Source organism: Bombus impatiens, unplaced genomic scaffold (genome assembly GCF_000188095.3).
Source record: "Bombus impatiens unplaced genomic scaffold, BIMP_2.2 scf_1553, whole genome shotgun sequence".
Taxonomy (NCBI): Eukaryota; Metazoa; Arthropoda; class Insecta; order Hymenoptera; family Apidae; genus Bombus; species Bombus impatiens.
Window position 1 is genome coordinate 107,100 of NT_177972.1, and position 18,978 is coordinate 126,077.

The window sequence follows — 18,978 nt, forward strand, 5'->3', positions numbered from 1 at the left end:
TACAACCGAGCGTAGGTGGATTTCTTGTGAAAAAATAAATCGAAAGTGTAGAATAACGATTATTTGTTCGCAGCTTGGGTATTGAGAAAATGAAGCTCGAAAATTGGTCGCGTGCTTCCTTTGCACTTGTCGCGCTTTAACTGCACTATAAGCGATGCTGTTAGATTGCCTTGTACCTGTATTTACAATCGAGTAAGCGATGTTACGCTTGGTCTTGGTGGAACGGTGATCTCAGCTGCAAAATTGAATCTTTTTTATGGGATTATATCAAAGAATTTGTGTATGCCGTAGAGTATAGAAATCGTGAACGATTAATAGAATATAATAAATTCTTCCTGACATACTTCACACTGACTATCCATAAATTTAAACAAAAACCGGGAAGAATCAATTTTTACATGTAATGTACGTCAAAGGATTATACAGGGCATTTGGGCAAGTGCGAATTCGAAATTCATTGGCAACAATTTCGTGATCTCGTGACTTGACGAGCAACAATTCGTTCGCGACAAAATGAACGATAATTGCAGCAATTTCTTCATTAAACTAAACATTGATTTCACTAAAATGTAGTATTAATTAGTATCCTTTATAATATTGTCAAAATACTAACGTAGAATACGATCGGATAAATCGAAATTGTGGCAAGTGCCTAAAAAATGTTCAAACTGGATTTTCTCGGAAACGAAGCCGCGAACAAGAAATCGCTAATCTTTGTTTTCGATTTATTTCGTCGCGAGGAATCCACCTATTCCCGGTTGTACCGGGTCGCAGAAACGCAATCGAATTTCGAAGATCAAATACAAATCTTTTTTTATAATACAATAAAATTAATCCTTCCTACATACAGTGTGTCCGTTTTATCTGGAAGCACGCTAAGTATCTCGAAAACTATGGATGATATAATAAAAAGTTTGCAGCAAATGTTGTATAATTTCGATGGGGACATATGCCGATATTTATTTCATCTTGCAATAACCTTGAAAAGTTTGTGGAAAGGAAAGCTTCGCGGTTATACAGGATGGTTGGTAACTGGTGGTACAAGCAGAAAGGGGGTGATTCCACGCGAAAAAAGAAGTCGAAAATATAGAATAAAAATTTTTCGTTTGAGGCTTTGTTTTCGAGAAAATTAACTTTGAATTTTCGCTCGGTACGCGTGCGGTACGTTATAACAGATCTCACTGTAGATCGTTATCTCGATGGAAAAATTAAAAAAAAAAATTAAAAAGAAGAATCACCCCCTTTCCGCTTGTACCACCAGTTACCAACCACCCTGTATTATTAAATGGGAACCACACATATTTCTGTTCCTTATTCTTGTGGTCGACATCGAAATATATTCAAAACACTTCTCACTTGTATTTTTGCATAAATCACTGTCGAGATATGGAATCTCAAACTTGATATACCGCGATTCTGCTGACATTGGCGTGATCCAACGTACGCCACGGTCAGGTAGCTCGACCAGACTTTGTAATTCATCGTAAGGCACTGAAAATAGCTGATTGTGTCTATACGTGTGTTTGTACTAGCTACTGTTCCCAAAACGATTAGTCGTTTGTCCTTCTATATGTTTGGAAAGGAAATTTTCCATTCTTCTCAAAAATTAATATCTCTATAGTAGTTTTTTTTACAAAAAATACGAGTAATGTTTTGAAAATGTTTTCACGTCGATTAGAAAAATATGGAATAAAAAAGTTATAATTCCCATTTAAAAATATAACCGTGACCTTTATAAGGGCTTTTCAAGAGTATTGCAAAATATTGTTAAATAAATATCGGCATATGTCCCCTTTGAAATCCTACAACATTTGTTTTAAACATAGTTTTCGAGATATTTTCGTGTTTCCAAGATAAAACTGATACATTGTGTACATAGTATAGATTACAGTATTGTTATTATTACAATACAGAAAGTAATTCTTTCTGTCGTAAATAAACGTACAAAATTAATATTTAACTGTATTGGTTAATATATCGCTTACGATCATAAATACGACGGTAAATAGAAAAATAAAATTGCACAAAATATAACAAAGGCTACCGTATCGTTATCGCAACGAAGATAACAATTGTTTTTAATTCTCCCGCTTTCCGGATTGACATTATCGATCGGAAGGAAATTGAACAGCCCTATAAACCTTAATTACAATAACTTCTGCTAAAATAAAACGCTCTTTGTGCGCTTACCGTTGCACGTAATTACTTTTGTCCACTGCATATTTTTCTACGTGCACCTCGACATAGAATTTCATAAACAAATTTTGACTATAAAGACTTCATACATTGTTCTCTCGCCAGTATGTATTTCGTATGCATTTAAATAATCGAATTCATTAATTTTCTTTCACAATTTCCAATATTTAGCTTCATTTATTGAAAACTGAAAACAATTTATAGCGATATATGTAACAGCAGCATTGTAAAATGGTAAAAAAGAAAAAATTACGCGATTACTTATTTTCCTATTTAAGTAACTGGAACGCGAGTGTATGGTCGAACAGCGTAAATAAAATTCATTTTTTCAAATTATGATTTAATTGTGGCAATATATCAAACATTTCTGCTTTATTCTACTACGCTTTTTGAAACGAATTAATAACTTTAATTGCTCAGTATGAAAATGCTCCAATCAAACCAAAGACTTCACAAGTCGGTAAAACATTTATGTTGTGCATTTAAGTATACAATATGCATGGTATGATTACAGCTATATTTCAAAAAAATACAATACAATGATATTGATAGTTCTCTCTGTTAATTTTAGTTGATCTGTTTGCCAGATTTAGAGAAACGTGCTGATCTGGACGACACGAGCGATTACTGAAGTGAACTAATTTCGAAACTAGCGGATTCTTCTGGCTTTTTATTAATTGCTTCGCGTGACAATCGCGAAATTCAGTCATTTTTCGTTTTATTATAAGTATCATTAAACATATGAATTATTACATGTAACGCACAAAGTCTCTAACTGGAAATGTTTTAGGGTTTCAAATTAGTCGTCATACGTTCCATTTGCATTCTACATCTCCAAATAAGTTTAAAGGTAATTTATTATGCAAAATTTGCTAGTATCAACTCAGTTACAATTTAACGTTTAGTTAAAAAGAAAACATATATCGCTTCGCGTACAATCAAATTAACATATTTCGACTTGTCTTTGTTTACTCAAGTATTCCGTTTGTTGAGCCACATCGTCATTTTTATTTACCTCCGGAAGCGTACCACGAGAAGTAGCTCTACATGTTTGATAATGCAGTATCAATAATATAAATAAGGCATAGAATCAGAATATATGCAGTTTCATATACAGATGTTGAATTGATTTAACAAGCTGATATTATTGATTTAGTAATTTCCAATTGATATAGAAGAAGTAGCGTAGACAGGTTTCTTAAGACATAAAGAATATCATATGTTAATCTTCTTCAAATTCAATATTCATAATGAGATATTTCTGTTTGTTCCTTACATTTGTGTAGTTGCTGCAGCATTGAATCTTTATTGAATGTCGATGAATGTTTTATTGTATTGCAGTGTAATTAGTGCAAGTTCAAAGTGTTCCACTAATAATTTTTTCAGCGAAATTAGTAAAAGATTAACAGGTTAATATGAAATCACCCTGTAAGCTACTTTATTTATTAGGGAATATTATATCAGAAACTTTTAATTCATTGAAAAAGTAATCGATACATAATACACCATCAAATATGAGTATTGTAAATATTGAAACCACCTTTATTCAAACTACCGTTACTCGAATATTTTACTATTCATGGCGAGAGATAATGTAAAAAGAGCTTTTGACAGTAACAGATTACACCAAATTTATTATGCGAATGAAACATCTGATATTTTTAGGAGCTTGAAAATCGACAGAAATGTAGGATAACTTAAATAGCATTCGAAGCTTCCAGCGTCTGACATTTAAACGAAGAAAGGAATCCATGAACTAATAAATTTTTTAATCATCGTTCGTTGATCGAGCATACACGGAAACTATGGTAACTGGAAAATCCCTGTTCTTTTGTAAACTTCGTATATTTGCTGAGAATCTCAATGATAGAAGTATTGGGTACTTTCTCTTTTTACTTTCCGGTTCTCCATGGAAAAAATATCCGTTAAAAGCTAATCTGTAAATTTTTATTTTTCTTCAGATCTGAAAAAGAATTTGATTTCTCCAAATAATTTTATGCAAAAAGGAAAAAGCAAAAGAAGGCAGCGTTATTCATAGACCGCATCGCCGTCGTTGTAAAAAAATTTCGATTTTCTTGCTAAGTGAAAGGCTCTACGGAGCTTTCATTTTATACTCCAACTCGCTGGCGTTTCTGCTTTCTTCGCATATACAAATTTGATTCGCAAGGATATTTGTCTATTCAGGACAGGATGTTGAATTGTCTCGTTCACTCAAACAACATTTGAATTTATGCAATGCATATAAATGTTAAAATAGCAAGACGAGATCATCCTCAGTGAGAGTATCGTCTTTGACGGTCTTTGTATCATAATTGTATCTAGCATAACGTCGTGTAAAGCTATTTCTCGAGAATTCGGGGGCGTATCAACTATAATTGAAATTGGCAACGATGTAATTAACATACTACCATCGTCTACTTCGTTTACTTATACCATTTTACTAACTGGATTTCGCTACTTATGACTTATGACAGATAATATACAAAAGAACGTGGAATGACTGACGACAAATGAACATAGTTATGGTAGAAGAATTTAATTTAAGGATTAAAATTTCTAGCAATTTCACTCCACAGTTTTACGCGCTTAGCTTTCACTCGAACGATTTTCCACTTTCTCATAATTTTATAGGAAAATATTATTTACGTGTAAATACACGTCTTGATACTAAAAAAAAAAAGAAAGCAAATATCATTCGTCTAATACTTGTATCGAGATCCTCTACAAATCTGCAAAGTTAAAAAAAGAGACTGAAATTCCCGGGTTACCGAAGTTCTCTTGTTAAACGATCATACAGGGCGCCGAATGATCAGAAATGCTCCTGAAAATTCAAAAAGCTCGCTGAAATTGATGATATATTTCCTGACTTAGTTAAATTTCAACACAAAGGAGTACCACTAAAGACGAATGAATAAAATCTAAAGGACGAGACAGTTAGAAAGAAAAAGAATTTTCTCTGGACTTATGAAAAGAATTTGTCGCTGAACTTTAAAATTAGAACTTTACCAGGCTTCTTCTGTGGACTTTAAAAACTTTCTGAATATTAACAAACTTTGTTATAACTTTGGATCTTACAACTTCGAATCGCAATCGGCTTGATATTATCAAATCGTGTGCTGACAAATACGTTCGTTTTCTTTGACATATTCTCGATATGTTCTGTAACGTTTAAATACGAGTAATCGAGGAACACAGGAGTCGTAAAAGTATAATTCCATTAACGAAAAAGCACAATACGCGTGTGTAAGTTGATTTTTACGGATATCCTAATTATATGTAAAAATGTAAACCTGTCGTTCGAAACTATCTACATACAATTAATTTTCTTCAAAGAGCCTGATGATGATGAGGTTGTGCAGTAATAAAACAGAGTACAAAAGTTATGATAATGTTGAAGTACCACAGTACTTTGAGCATTTTGGGTTGTAGAAAAAAGAGCGAGACACGCACGTAATAGGGAGATAAAAATTTAATTTTATCTAATAACGTCGAGTAAAAATATTGTATAACTCGGCCACGCCACGAATTTAATGTAAATCCTTAATCAAATCAGAGTCAATTTAATTTGATTGTACCGTTTTATTAATTCTACCATTAATGGTTCTGCTCTTTTTTCTAAAACGTACGAAGATTAACATCACGGAAGTAAATCTATCAACGAAAAATCTACTTAATTCTCTTCTTCCTATTAGCGCGAATGAACGTTTCCATTGTATTATCGAAATGCTTTTCTTAAATGCTTCTCACGAGACTTCTTGGAATGTAAATCGAATTTAAATCTAATTTCAGTTCTTTATACCCGCGTAAAATGTTTGGTATATGGAAGAAGATAATTAACACTATAATGTGCTATTAAAGTTTCATTTCTAGAATTGGAGAAAAAGTTAGCGTTTCGGTTGAAAGTAATTTGAATAATTCAAGAAAATAATTGTCAAGAGATAGTAAAAAATCAAGCGACACTTGTAATTGTTTTTTCTGGCGTTTCTTCTTTTTCCATTTTTCTCTACATTTGTTTTCTTATCGCGTCGTATTCCGCCGTCAAGTCGTTAAACCTATAAATTAAAGCACAGACTTCCTACGAACTAATTTATCAGACAATGTATTTTCTGCGACTAATCTATCTTTTAGAATTTGTAAATGTAATTGCTGTGCTCTGGTCAACGCTTGTAGCGTTAAAGTCATCGTCCGTCAGGAACGTATTTCCCAGGCTCACGAAAAACACGACAAGCTTTTCTTTAGAGATCCTCTGTATTGGAGGATTTAGGTGGGCACAGTAAACAGAAGATTCATAGTGTTTTAAATTAAACTTTATCATCCTATAACAATACATATGTTCCGCTTGGACATTGCGTTGCGTATATGCAGATACGTTGAACATTACAACCTCTATACCCATTGTCCCTTATTTTCCCTCAGAAATATTTCCTTTAACCTGCTAAATATCATTCCTTTTTTCGGCTATGTAAAACTATTTCTTATTTAACGCTTTAACTTTTTTAACTATTTGGTTGACTAGCGCCTGAACTTTTTCAACTATATAGAAACGATACAGAGGTTGGAAACTTTTTCGTATTATCAGAATCGCTATCGAAAATAGTGATTCAGTAGATAACACATGTATTTATTCTGGTTTAGGGGATCTATAATTAAAGTTAATGTACGTATATCCCTTTTTGAGAATATTGCGTTATTGGTAGGAGGATCGCTCTCAGGTACAACATTTCCTATGGAAATGTTAGACAGATTTGAGTTCTTATCGTTAATGACAAAGTGCAAGACCATTTCGTAGGATAGAAATTGTTATCTACCGTACCGTACGTATGTGTAGTAATGTTTCCACTTATAATATTAGCACTTTCTTGTATTAGTCAATTTCTGCTTCTTCATCTAAAATCAACGAAAAATAATGATAAAAATGTACAAGTTCAAGTATATTTAATATTCGTTAACTTCTTGTTCAACAGCCAAAGATTCATTCCCTCAATTAGCAGAACGATGTGTGCCGTGTAGAATGACATTATATGAATTACGTATGATGCAGAGCTTTGAAGCCTTTAATTATCATTCAACGTGTATTCATATCTTTTTATATTGTTCGCCAAGGTAAAATATTCTCAGTTTCTCAGGAGTTCTCGAAAGTCGAGACTTTAGGATATTTAAACGTCGACAAGATTCAAATAACACCGAGTCGAAACTCCATGACGATTGATTTAATCGAAAACTTGCCGGCGAAGGCATTGAATTCCCAATACCGGTCGTACCAGCGGTACCATTACTAATGAATCATTTCCAACTTTGGACACAACGGCAGTTGGAACATAGACGAACGTTCCAGTTACCACTGCCGATCGTACAGTTTCACTGGCAAAAAAAATATGATCGATCGTGGCACAGTCCACGCTGTGCTTGGAACGACGAAAATAAATTTGGCAAACGATCCATTTCCCCCGAGAAACGTGGAAATTCATATCGGTGGTTTGCGCGTTTAAGTTTTCTTAATAACAACAATCGAAACTTTTTACGTTTCGTCAATTTTCCACACGTTATGTCCATTTCTTTAATATCATCGGCTACGATTTACCGTTAAATTCTAATCGCTGCATTCCAATGTTGCAAAATATGACACTGTTTCCTCAAACAAATTTTCATTCGTCAAAATATCATTAAACGTCAATTAATATTATCATATTAAATAGTCGATATAAAATGAAACTGAGCTTTTGTACATAGGTCTCGATTAAGCAGGCTGATCACTGACTCAGTATAATTTCTTCAAATCACGTTTATTCTCCTATCATCGTTTAAACCCACTGAATTTAAATTATAACACTATTCTTTGTTACGAACTTTTTGAATATTCCACCAGTACTTCAAAGAGAATACATGCCGCGCACTATGCGTATTCAACGGGCGTATTCCTATACGAGACTCTTGGCTCGCAAAACTTTGTGGACATGGCTTCCAATGAAACGGTTTATAACACTTCATTACGAAACTTTATTGTAATACTTCATTTCATTGAACACATATTTAATACGGCCCGACATATACATATGGTAGTAACAACTATTACGTTTCAGGAATTCATTTCATTTATCTTTTGGTTGGATTTTATTTCGCTTTCAGTCAGAACTTCGTAAAATCACAGATTATACACATTCGTCTCGCTATGGACTCCTTTCTAAAGAAAATCAATGGCAACTATAAGCAAACAACATCTCTTTGCTTTTAATATTATTTTACGTATTCAAATTTTTAATCTTGAGAGACTTCTCTTTCGTCGTGATATTAGATTGACCGTTTCCTTTTAACGCGACTCGTATTATTTATATCTTTATTTCTTTTATCCTAACTGTCTATATCCTTTATTCTTGAGTATTTCGTCTTTCATTGTTTATATTCGTACACATTTCTCTTTAATATCAAATTTCATTTTCTTCTTTTTGTAAGCTTTACATTAACGAATTGACGATTAAAGCTTTTCGAGTTTGGTTCAGGCCAAAAAATAGACAAAGCGAATAGAAGTAGGCGAGAGAGTAGAAATTTCGTCGCGTAAAGTGAACAACGCATGAGAGTGATCATTTACATTGGAAATAATAGAATTTGTATTCTCCATCAATTAAAAACATGCAGTTCAAAATAGTTTGATCGTGTTTATACCCAGACCCGTTCTAATCGAGGAAATCTAAACAATTTGTTGCAGCACGTTCTATCGAGAGAAAATAATTCATATATATATATATATATGTTAGTACATTGTTCGTCGGTTGTCAGCAGAGGAGACGCGATGTCTTTGTTCTCCCATCCAGCTTCAGCCACTGTATTTATTTCGCTAACCAGAGTTGAGCTCAAAAAACAACGGTACTTCGCTTCAACTATCTCCGAGAATTGTGAACAGAGGAGCGTAACGGAATCGCTATTAACGAGCCTTTTTCAGCTGATATTAACGAAGCATTGTTATATTTTAAAGCCCATATCTTTAGCGTAAATCGTATGTGGTGGTAGAAAAATGTACAAAAAAAAAAAAAAAGAAATAAAAACAAAATATCTTCAGTTGTAAACATTTTCGATCGATTGAGGAAGGAATATCGAAAGTTTGATTTGTTACCAGTTGCAAGGAAAATCGCTCAATTGCACAGGCAGATCAGCCATCACATAAAGTAATTTATCGTCGCCTATCTAATCGTTCTTGTATCGTTAAGTGTTACATTCGAATCAGCTCGGATCGCAAAGTAGCATTTCCTATATAGCATAAAAAGCTTTCATCTGCTTAAAAGCACAGCATACAAATGGGGATAAAAGTCAGACCGATGTCAACGTATTTACATTATCATATGTAGTTTAAATATAAATTCGTTCACATATCCATAATAGCAATGAGTATCGATACACTGCGTTGTCTGCACAGAGATGAGATTCTCGGCATAAATGTTTTGCCGATCAGAAGATGATTACATGCTGCTCATACATGTGGCTAACGATGTGGTTATTCACAGGTAACGTATTGCCTTCCATGTGACAGATAACGAAAAATTAATAGAGTTATGTCGTCCGATGTCAATATGTTAGGTGTGCGGTAAACAGCATCCACGCGTGAGCAATTGGACATCTAAACGTCGCCGGTCTGATGCAGTGCTGTTAAATGGATGTTAGCCTTAAATCTTCTAGCAAACGCTCTAACAAACACCATGACTCATGCATGCCTAGTCAATTTCGCTGTCCTTCCCTCCATCATCCTTCTCTGCATCGCTCTTCTCTATCGCGCTACTGTATTTGCTCATGACAGTTCGCCCGATTCGACGCCTTTCTTCTCTCACAATTTCCCTTCAATTTTCCACGATTCTGTAATTAAATGCTTTTCGAGTAATTAATATTCGTACCTCGTTGTCTTTTCTGCAAATTTTCAACATCCATCAACCTTCGACATACATCGCCGAACACAATATACCTTTTACACATACGTCGACAAAACAACGTATCACTATTCGATACAATGTTAAACAATCATTCTGCCAATTTTATACTATCGCAACGTTTGATTATAACGATTACAACGCCTTCGTGTAGTAGCTATTCACGATATGATATCTTGGCTACGTGATTTTGTGAAACATATATTTTGGATACGTATTACATCTCTACTCTCGTTATAATTTACTTTCACGAAACAATGTAAAAGTATAGTAGTATATTGCTTTTGAAAGATGCGCTCGATCGAAGATGCATTCTAAAATTTGGATGATGTAACACGATAACGTGTCAGGTTACACTTTTCCAGATATTGTCGTGATGATCTTACAACGTATTGTTTCATTTGGAAATATAGAAGCATAGTATTATAGAATACATCCATACCATAATGATATTATTCGAGCGAAATTATTTAACAGAAATATTAGAAATTGTACGTAATTCTACTTCGCGTATTATGCACAGATTTAGCCTTGAAAGGTGAACAAAGTCAGGTAGTGCGAGATTATGCGAATTGCTTCGAATGCCAGGAGTAAATTTGGGAGCGGATAGAGTTTCACTGGCAAAGGTGGAAAGTTCGTAGCCTCGAGGCTTGTTGGAAATTTTCCTTCTCCCTCTAAAGTGTAAAATAACTTCCACGTATAAGTAACTAATTTACATCGTCTTGGCGAAACATAATAATATTATTTAATAGGAGATTGAAATAAATGCAGGAAAGTGAAAACGAAAAAATATAAAAAGCATAGATGTTTAAAAAGTAGACACGAAAATATATTTATAAATATAAAGCGATAGGAGAGATGCCAAATACATTAGATGCGTGATGAACATTTGAAACTGGTAATAGTAAAATAATTTTAAATTAAAGGTAAACAAATTTCAATTAAATTATATCGATATATTGCATCTCAGGCTTGAATCTACCATATTAAAAACTGCAACACCTTATTATTCCAATTATTTCATATTGTCGCGATATAGAAAATATTACAGTAATTCGTTTCTTATTGCGTTGACAATAGGATTTAAAAGTATGTTCGTCACGAAGTTCAATGAAATTACCTCGACAGAATTAATAAAGTGAACCTGGTTTCTATCGAAGTGTACAGAATGCGCGTTATCTTTAACATGCAATTCCCTGGACAAGGTTCCTTGTATGTAGGCGAACTGTAATACCGAGCGATATTAAATTTCTTCATCAAGCTTCTCATTAAGTAGTCAGCCTCAATTCACTAACCGATTCGGTATTGTAAAAGAAAACGCTCCAACTTAATAAAACAATAAACAACGAAATTTCAGAAATTTCTAAAAGACTAAAGCACGTAATTTATATTAAAAAAGCGAAGTTGTGGAAAGAACCAGTAAAGAAAAGCATTTACATACATACGACGAAAAAAAGAAACCTATATTACAGTAAATTATACTTGCAACATATAGTGGTTCGCGAAGATATTCGTATTAGAAAATTTTTACGTATACATATGAGACATAAAACATTTTGAAATTCCATTAGCACCAGTACCATTATACTGGTAATGAGACGCGATTATCGTGACTATATCCGTAAAACTTGAAAAGAATCTACAAATGCATACATACAGAAGTTGCAAGATATTTGTTGGAAGCACACACTTGGTGAACATCATCAAAATATTTGAACAGTCAATTTTTTTTTATATTAACGAGCCACGATATTTAGTGAGATACTTTTGGCACCAATTGTATGCTTCAGATTATTATTCATGTTGTATAGCAATTTTTCTTCGCGTGTATGTTTGCGATAAATGGCTTAATTTTAATCATGTCGTAATTTTTACATATACATTTTCAAACTGTACTATTGTAATCGCGATAGCCGTATCTCGTTACGGTATTAACGAAATAACAGAAAATTTCGTACGATGCACATTATATGTTCATAAAAATTTTCTTTGGCGAGCCTTCGAATACTTTCATGAACCGCTGTACATCGAAGGCATTTAAGACTTTGGCACGTTAAATTCTTCTGCGTTCAAATGTTCAGCTCTTACGCGTACATGCCTAAAACACGCGATTTGTACCGTAAAAGAAAAACACAGCTTCGTACCAAGTATCTAATCTTGCGACAAGTAAATTCGACAATTTAGGAGTTTACTCGTAAGATCTGGAAAATTCATGCTATCGGTTGGCACCGAAGTTTTCTTAATAACGAATCCCGAATTCCGACCGTTTCACGAAGTAGGTCGCATTGCATGCGATTTCCTGTAGTTGCGTTTCGTGTGTTCTCGCCTTTTCTATTTTCTAAATTCTCTCCCTTCGCTCCTTTCCCTATACACACTTGCTGCTACTCTAAGTAGCCTCTGCAACGTAGCAAGGTAAACCGCGCGCCGTCTTACGATACAACTTGTTCCCATATGCAAACTACGTACATGTACAAAAACACGGCGGAAAGTTACCCTATGGCGAGGCGACTAGAGAAAAAATGCATACCGCGTGCATCTGGACAGAACTGTGCGAAAGGTGAATGAAAAGAGGCTTGTCTGTGTGTGCAACGACTATATCAGGTGCGTTTTAGCTGTATGCGTGATTCGGAAGCTTGTTTATTAAGAATGTTTTACAAATTGTTTGGTATAATTGGTGTTACCGATAATTTGATATAATTAAATCACTATTTCCGATTTTTCGTATAGAAAAACAGATTCTGATGTAACAAAATAGGAGCAGACGTTTATCCACATCAGTTTATCCACGTTACCTGATTGCTATATTACATCGATGAGTATCTGCTCAATCACTCTTTTCTCATTTTGTTTGAAAGTATAATTAATATAATAAAGAAGATCTACTTTTCCTCTACGCAATAATCATGACGTGATATGATGTTTGAATGAATTTTTAAAATGTTTTTTTACATAGTAACTACTTGTTTTATATGTTAATGTGTAGTAATGGTAAACATATATCAGACAAATCGGAATATACAGTATATATAAGGAGATTTATGTAAATGGGAAATAATTATAGTTAGGAAAAAGTATTAAAGGGAAAAATATTAAGAATGTTCGTTCCAAAGCGATTAAGCGACGCAATTTTCTTGGATGCATAATTATAGCTATTCCTCTTTCCGCATCCGTTTCAAGCGGCAACATTCTCAAGTTATCTGTTCCAACTTATATGTGCTATGCACGTATCTACCTGTACCTATCTAGCTCTCCGATTGGAGAAGTAGATAAAGAATGAGAAATAAACAAACATAAGTCTCACGAGGTTATGAAGTTCAGAAATCGAATAAATAGAAGATATGGCCAATCACATCTTTCTAGTGGGAATTTGAACTGTCACTAAGAACTTTGTTAAAGAACTTTAACTCGTCTTCGCAACGATAAAGCTTAATTTTCTACAAAAGTTTTCTTGACAACCTGACAAGCCAACTTCTATTATCTGCATCTCCGCACGCGTGCATGCTAAACGTGGGAAATATGAGAGTATGCGAATGAGTAGGAAAAAAATATCTATACTTTTGCCAAACATTATATATAATTATATTTATATATATAATAGTATATATACTGTAATATCACTCATTCGAAAGAGAATTATTCATAACGCTCTCCTTTAGTATCTCTATTTTCGGTTATTGTTTATTGATTAATCCTAGATTGCACACGTGAACAAAAGTCACATCAGTGCGCACGCCGGGTCTGTCAGGCTTATTACCCCCTCTTCCTCAATTTAATTATTATTCTATCAGTAATCATCCAGACTGAAAGATATATTTTTTATTATTTAATGTTAACGGCTCAAAGAATTTTAGTAAAAAAGTGTAGTTAAAGAAAATGTATATTTTTAGGCCCAACGTGTGTTCTGTGGAGTCGATAATCTCGTAAAAGATTTCAATAAAATGTACAAATTTAATTATAAACGCAAGCATTTTTAGTTAACCGTTATAACAATCACTCGTGGTTACTCTTCACGTTGTTTGAAACATATCAATGCATATCGTAGGCAGAATGCAACGAATGTTGCTTACCGGATACGTTTAAAACAAAACGGATAAGAGGGCGAGAACGGAATGATACAAAAATAAAGGAAGAAGAAAGAGGGAGGGAGAGGGAGACGCTAAAACTTGAGGAAATACGGTAAGCAGTGGCACATGGCACGTCTTGTTTCTGTGGTAAAAAGTGTAGCGGCTGTGAAATGACTTTTTGCCCGTGGGCTCGAAACGGTGAAGGGTTGAACGATCGCCTCCAGGCAGTACATTTTGGATCTTTTTTGGCGTAAGTTGACCTTACGTGTTAGAAGCGAAAGTTTGGATCGTTCGTTAAGCTGAACGCTTTACGTACTGTGGATTACGACACTTGCCGTTCGTAATTTTCTACCCTTTCTTCCCTCTTGCTTCAGTTTGCTCTTAATTAACCACGATCTTCGTGTTTTTCTATCTGACGAAATTTTTCGTACTTCTCTCTTACTCCCTTCTCATCTACGTTATACACGTTATATCGAAATCATGATTTTCCTTAGATAAACTTGATCCTTTTATAATATTTTCTTCAATGTTGGCAAAGATTCAATATATTAATAATATCTTGCTTACTTTCTTCTTGCTTTCTCATTATTTCTACCAATATCATACATAGGGAACACGAGATTTCCGATTAATTTCTGATTATGATACTTGTCTAACGTGTAAAAGTAGCAGATAGTTAAACAAACGTTTAGGTTGATGAAACGCCTGTAGAACAACAATTGCCGATATCCTGTCGATCGAAGGTACTTGTCATGAGGTATGCAAGTATAAATAGGGATTTTTGGCGCGGTTTCTCTTACGAAGCCATCGAAAAACTGTCGAACTAGTTGAGTAGCGATAGACATTTACCGATGGCCTGTCAAAAATTCATTTTCGCGCTTTTCACTTGTCAATACGCGTTACTGTATGCATTCCATGCGCGTTCTCATTCACAAATCATATGGTAGGTACGTTGACTTCCTGTTGCAAACGAAACTGCTCTATTCCTACTAAACTAGTCTCTCTATTGTATATAAAAAGTTGACGATTTGCTACTTTGAAAAGCACATTGCGTGATTCGCTCGTTCGTTTACGATTAAATGTTGCTGACATTTGCGTGTAAAGTATTCGGGTTAGTTGATTTTGTCATGAAGATCTGAGGTATGTATATATATATACATATATATATGTATAACTTTCGTACGATACATAAATACCCGCTTTTAACCATGAAGACGTATCTGGGCCGTTAATTTCTATTTAGTGCTTATTCTTGTGCCTTGTCTTGTCTTGTTTTATTACATAAATTTACATGCTTATCGACTTATGCGTTGTTTCAAAGTTCCATCGTCACATTATCGAAACATTATACGTGTCATCGAGGAGTCACATAGCATATAAATCGATGTTTCGCGAATGATTAACGATTAATTGAAAGTTCGACGACGTTCGTTACTACCAACGTTTCATTACGATTATCGATCTATATCGATTAACCCGCAGCGAGCAACGTACGTGGCAAAGGGGGCAATAATCGATTTCTTATCGATAAACCATTTACTCTGTCCGTCCAATCGCGCTTTCTTTCTTCAACAAAGAACAATAACAGAGAAAGGGCTAACGCGTAAAGGTTGGAAAGAAAGGGAAAATTATGTAATATTCCTGTACACATGATACGTGACACCGGCGAGATAAAGAAAAGAGTAGTTGGCAAATATTTTTACCTTGATGAAGGCCAGAACGATCAACATTGTGTCCATTGACGTGTCCCATGCCGTCGATTCCGATAAACGTCAAAAGAGACGTTAACGAAGCGATCATCGAGATCGTCCTCGAAGCTTTAACGGCACGAGTTGCTGGCATTCCTGCTTGCCGGTTCTTTCTTGACAAAAATCGTAGATCGTGTCAGTGAAACGCTGCTAAACCTCAGATATAGGAGAGTACAAAGACGTATCGTGATGCAACCGTTCTATTAATCGTATCACTTTGTTTCGCAAATCGGTCCTCGATTAGCGCACCTGGTGCCGCTCGGAGCGCCTTCTGCGTGCGAGGCACGTGCTCCGAGCAGTTCCCGGCCGAACGACTCCGCTCATCTCCGCGTTCTTTCTTCTTCTCGGCTTGTTTTTCTCTCGGCCACGGGTCCAGTAATATGTTCGTAGATCCACGGATTACAATGTTAATAATCACACTGATAGTATTTGTCTAGAAACGCAAGCACTGAGGGTAATGTTTCAAGAATAAATGGAGACGCATTGAATTGTCATCGAATAAATTATTCTTGCACAGACGTTAACCGTGAAGCTTGTAAATATTCAAAGTTAACACTGACACTGAACGATACGTTCACTCGTCGTATATCGATAAGGAAGAGGGTCCACGACAAGCTCTCCTTCCCGAGGCTGGTCCTGGTCCCTCTGTCCCGGGCCGTAGACTGTCTGCTACCTGGAAATCCTCGGTGTACGGAGTATGCTCCTGCCTCCACCTCCACCTCCACCTCCACCGTCCACCTACAACCCCTCCTCCAAAGGCACCACTTCCACCCACCGCCACTCGCCGCCGATAAACTTCCTACGGGCACCCTCTGACATACACCCCCTCGCTTCCCTACTCTCTGCCGCCTGCAGCCCGCACCAGGAACCGTCTACCGGCTAGCGCCTGCGCCGACCAAACTGTGCCCTGATGCCCGGGCACTGCTGCTGCCACTGCTGCTACCTCTGCTGCTTTCTCGTACCTTCACAAATCTCTCCTCCTCCACCTCTCAACTCCCGTTACCAGTCTCTTGCCCCTCAACCCCGTTTGCGCGCTTCCTTTTCTCTATCAGTCCATCTCTCCTTGTCGCTTTTTCCGGGCTTTCCTATCCCCCGCTACACCGACTTCTCTTTCTTGGTTTCTTCGTTCCTTCGTTTTCCCCGTTTCCGTCTCTAACCGTGGATATTTCTGCTTTTCGCCCTTGCCGGGTTTTCAGCTTTCTCCTTCTTCAGAAGTTCCACGGCTGGGAACCGTTCCCTGCTCTTCGTTTCTTCTCGAACACATGCCGTTCAAGTTTCTGTTTCTTTCTTCGTTTCAGCTGCTTGGTCGACCGGTTCGTCGCATCCCTCTTACCTGAATTTGGATGATGCCGGTATCAGGTATAACGAGTTTCGCCGGAGCAACTTCCGGGGGACCGTAATCGGTGACGTCGCGAGCCTATAATGCTGTTTAATTCCGACAGAGGGTTGGAATTTTAGGTCTAACCAGGAACATGACGAATAATAATTGAACTACTTAGCGGTTCTCGATATCAAACGGTCGACGAGGATATTGTTCCGTTACCAATTTGAAAATCAAATTACTACGAGGTTCGGGATTTTTGCGTGTTTTTTAATTGTCGTTTTGTTACCGAATCATCGATTTGGCATATATTACGGATACCTATAATCAAAGGATGTACGTCACAATTTATCTAACCGTAAAATCGTCAATTTTCCAAGAGATTTGTCGCACTTTATTTTTGTCACGTTTCAGTTGAAAATATGTTGTTACTTTAAAATGTAACGCGAGATAAAATATTTGAAAGAGAAAGTACATATACAGAATAATTCAAAAGATTGAAAAGTTTGAAGAAAATAAAGTTGAAGATACAAAGTGAATTGGAATGAAAATTCAGCAATATGCAATAACGACACGCAAAATACACGCAATTCCGTATAAACAAACGTTTGATTTTTATTTAGATATGATTTTAAACGTAGTTGACGAACACCTGTCGCCTTCTATTCTCTGGCATAGCGGTTAGAAGGCTTGTTCTGTTTCTAGACACGAGATAACGAGTTTCGTTGCGACAATTCCACGCATCTAAGAAGATCACGACCTACTACCGAGGAACTACGCGAAGAAGGCGATGTAGAAGGTAGGTCGAAGCAGTCTGAGCTGACGTTATGAGAATACGAGAGACGGAATTTAGAATCACGGAAGTGATTGCTCCAAAATTACGACGTGCGATCTGTACTATTGTTAGTCGAGTCAAGAAGTCAAATGTTTTCGATTTCTATTGCGAATAATGATTAAATCTCTTTAAAAAGATAGCGAAATTTTATTCTACCATTTTTTCATTATTTATCCCATTATTTAAAACTTTAAAAATTTTAAATATTTTAAAATATTTCTATTGTTCTTTATAAATATAAATATTTTTTTACTAAATATCGATACTATGTCTATAAAATAATCTTATCAATTATTTAGAATTTTTCCGAAATGGATAAAACTTAAAAACGCAGATTCTCCTAATTTTTGGAACGTATCGGTAATATTTCATACCTGATTGCATCTTCTATAATGTATCTATTAAAATTCGTAAATCGTGTTATCTTCGTTAAATTTAGTTTTAAGCAATCAATTTTTGTCTCTTCCTGAGGCATTTTAGTTTCTGGCGCAAAAATTACCATTATTGAGTGTACGTTAAAGTATTACAAACAATTATATCGTTATAACTGCATTTAGACGTTGATGAAATTAATTTCTTTTGTAATTTTTCGTTTTACCACAGTCTTCTTTGCTTACGAATTAAAAATACGTTTTTAAGAAGATTTTAAAGTTTTCAACCCCCTTCCTTTTGCTTTATTTATCTCTTTCTTCCTTTGCTTCTATTACTTGCTTCTTCCGACTGAAAATGCATTAACTACTGATGTAGGTAAAGTTGACTGGATTATGTAAACGAATTGAGGTAACATTTCAATCAAGATTTAAGAAACGTTTTTAAAGCGGGCAACTATTCTCCTTATATCAGAGTGACGGCGAAAAATTATTGAAAAGTTTTAAAAAACCCACTACGTTATAATTACGCT

At 35.4% G+C, this 18,978-nt stretch overlaps 1 protein-coding gene across 1 annotated transcript in view; it reads right to left on the reverse strand.

Moving 5' to 3' along the window:
• LOC100748025 (lachesin) overlaps nucleotides 1-16,620 on the reverse strand; it is a 93,426-nt gene extending 76,806 nt beyond the window's left edge. Inside the window, exon 1 of the mRNA XM_003494127.4 lies at nucleotides 15,877-16,620. Coding sequence (XP_003494175.1) covers nucleotides 15,877-16,015 — 139 coding nt within the window. The 5' untranslated portion in view covers nucleotides 16,016-16,620. The remainder of the gene's footprint in view (nucleotides 1-15,876) is intronic.
• Nucleotides 16,621-18,978: the final 2,358 nt, after the last annotated feature.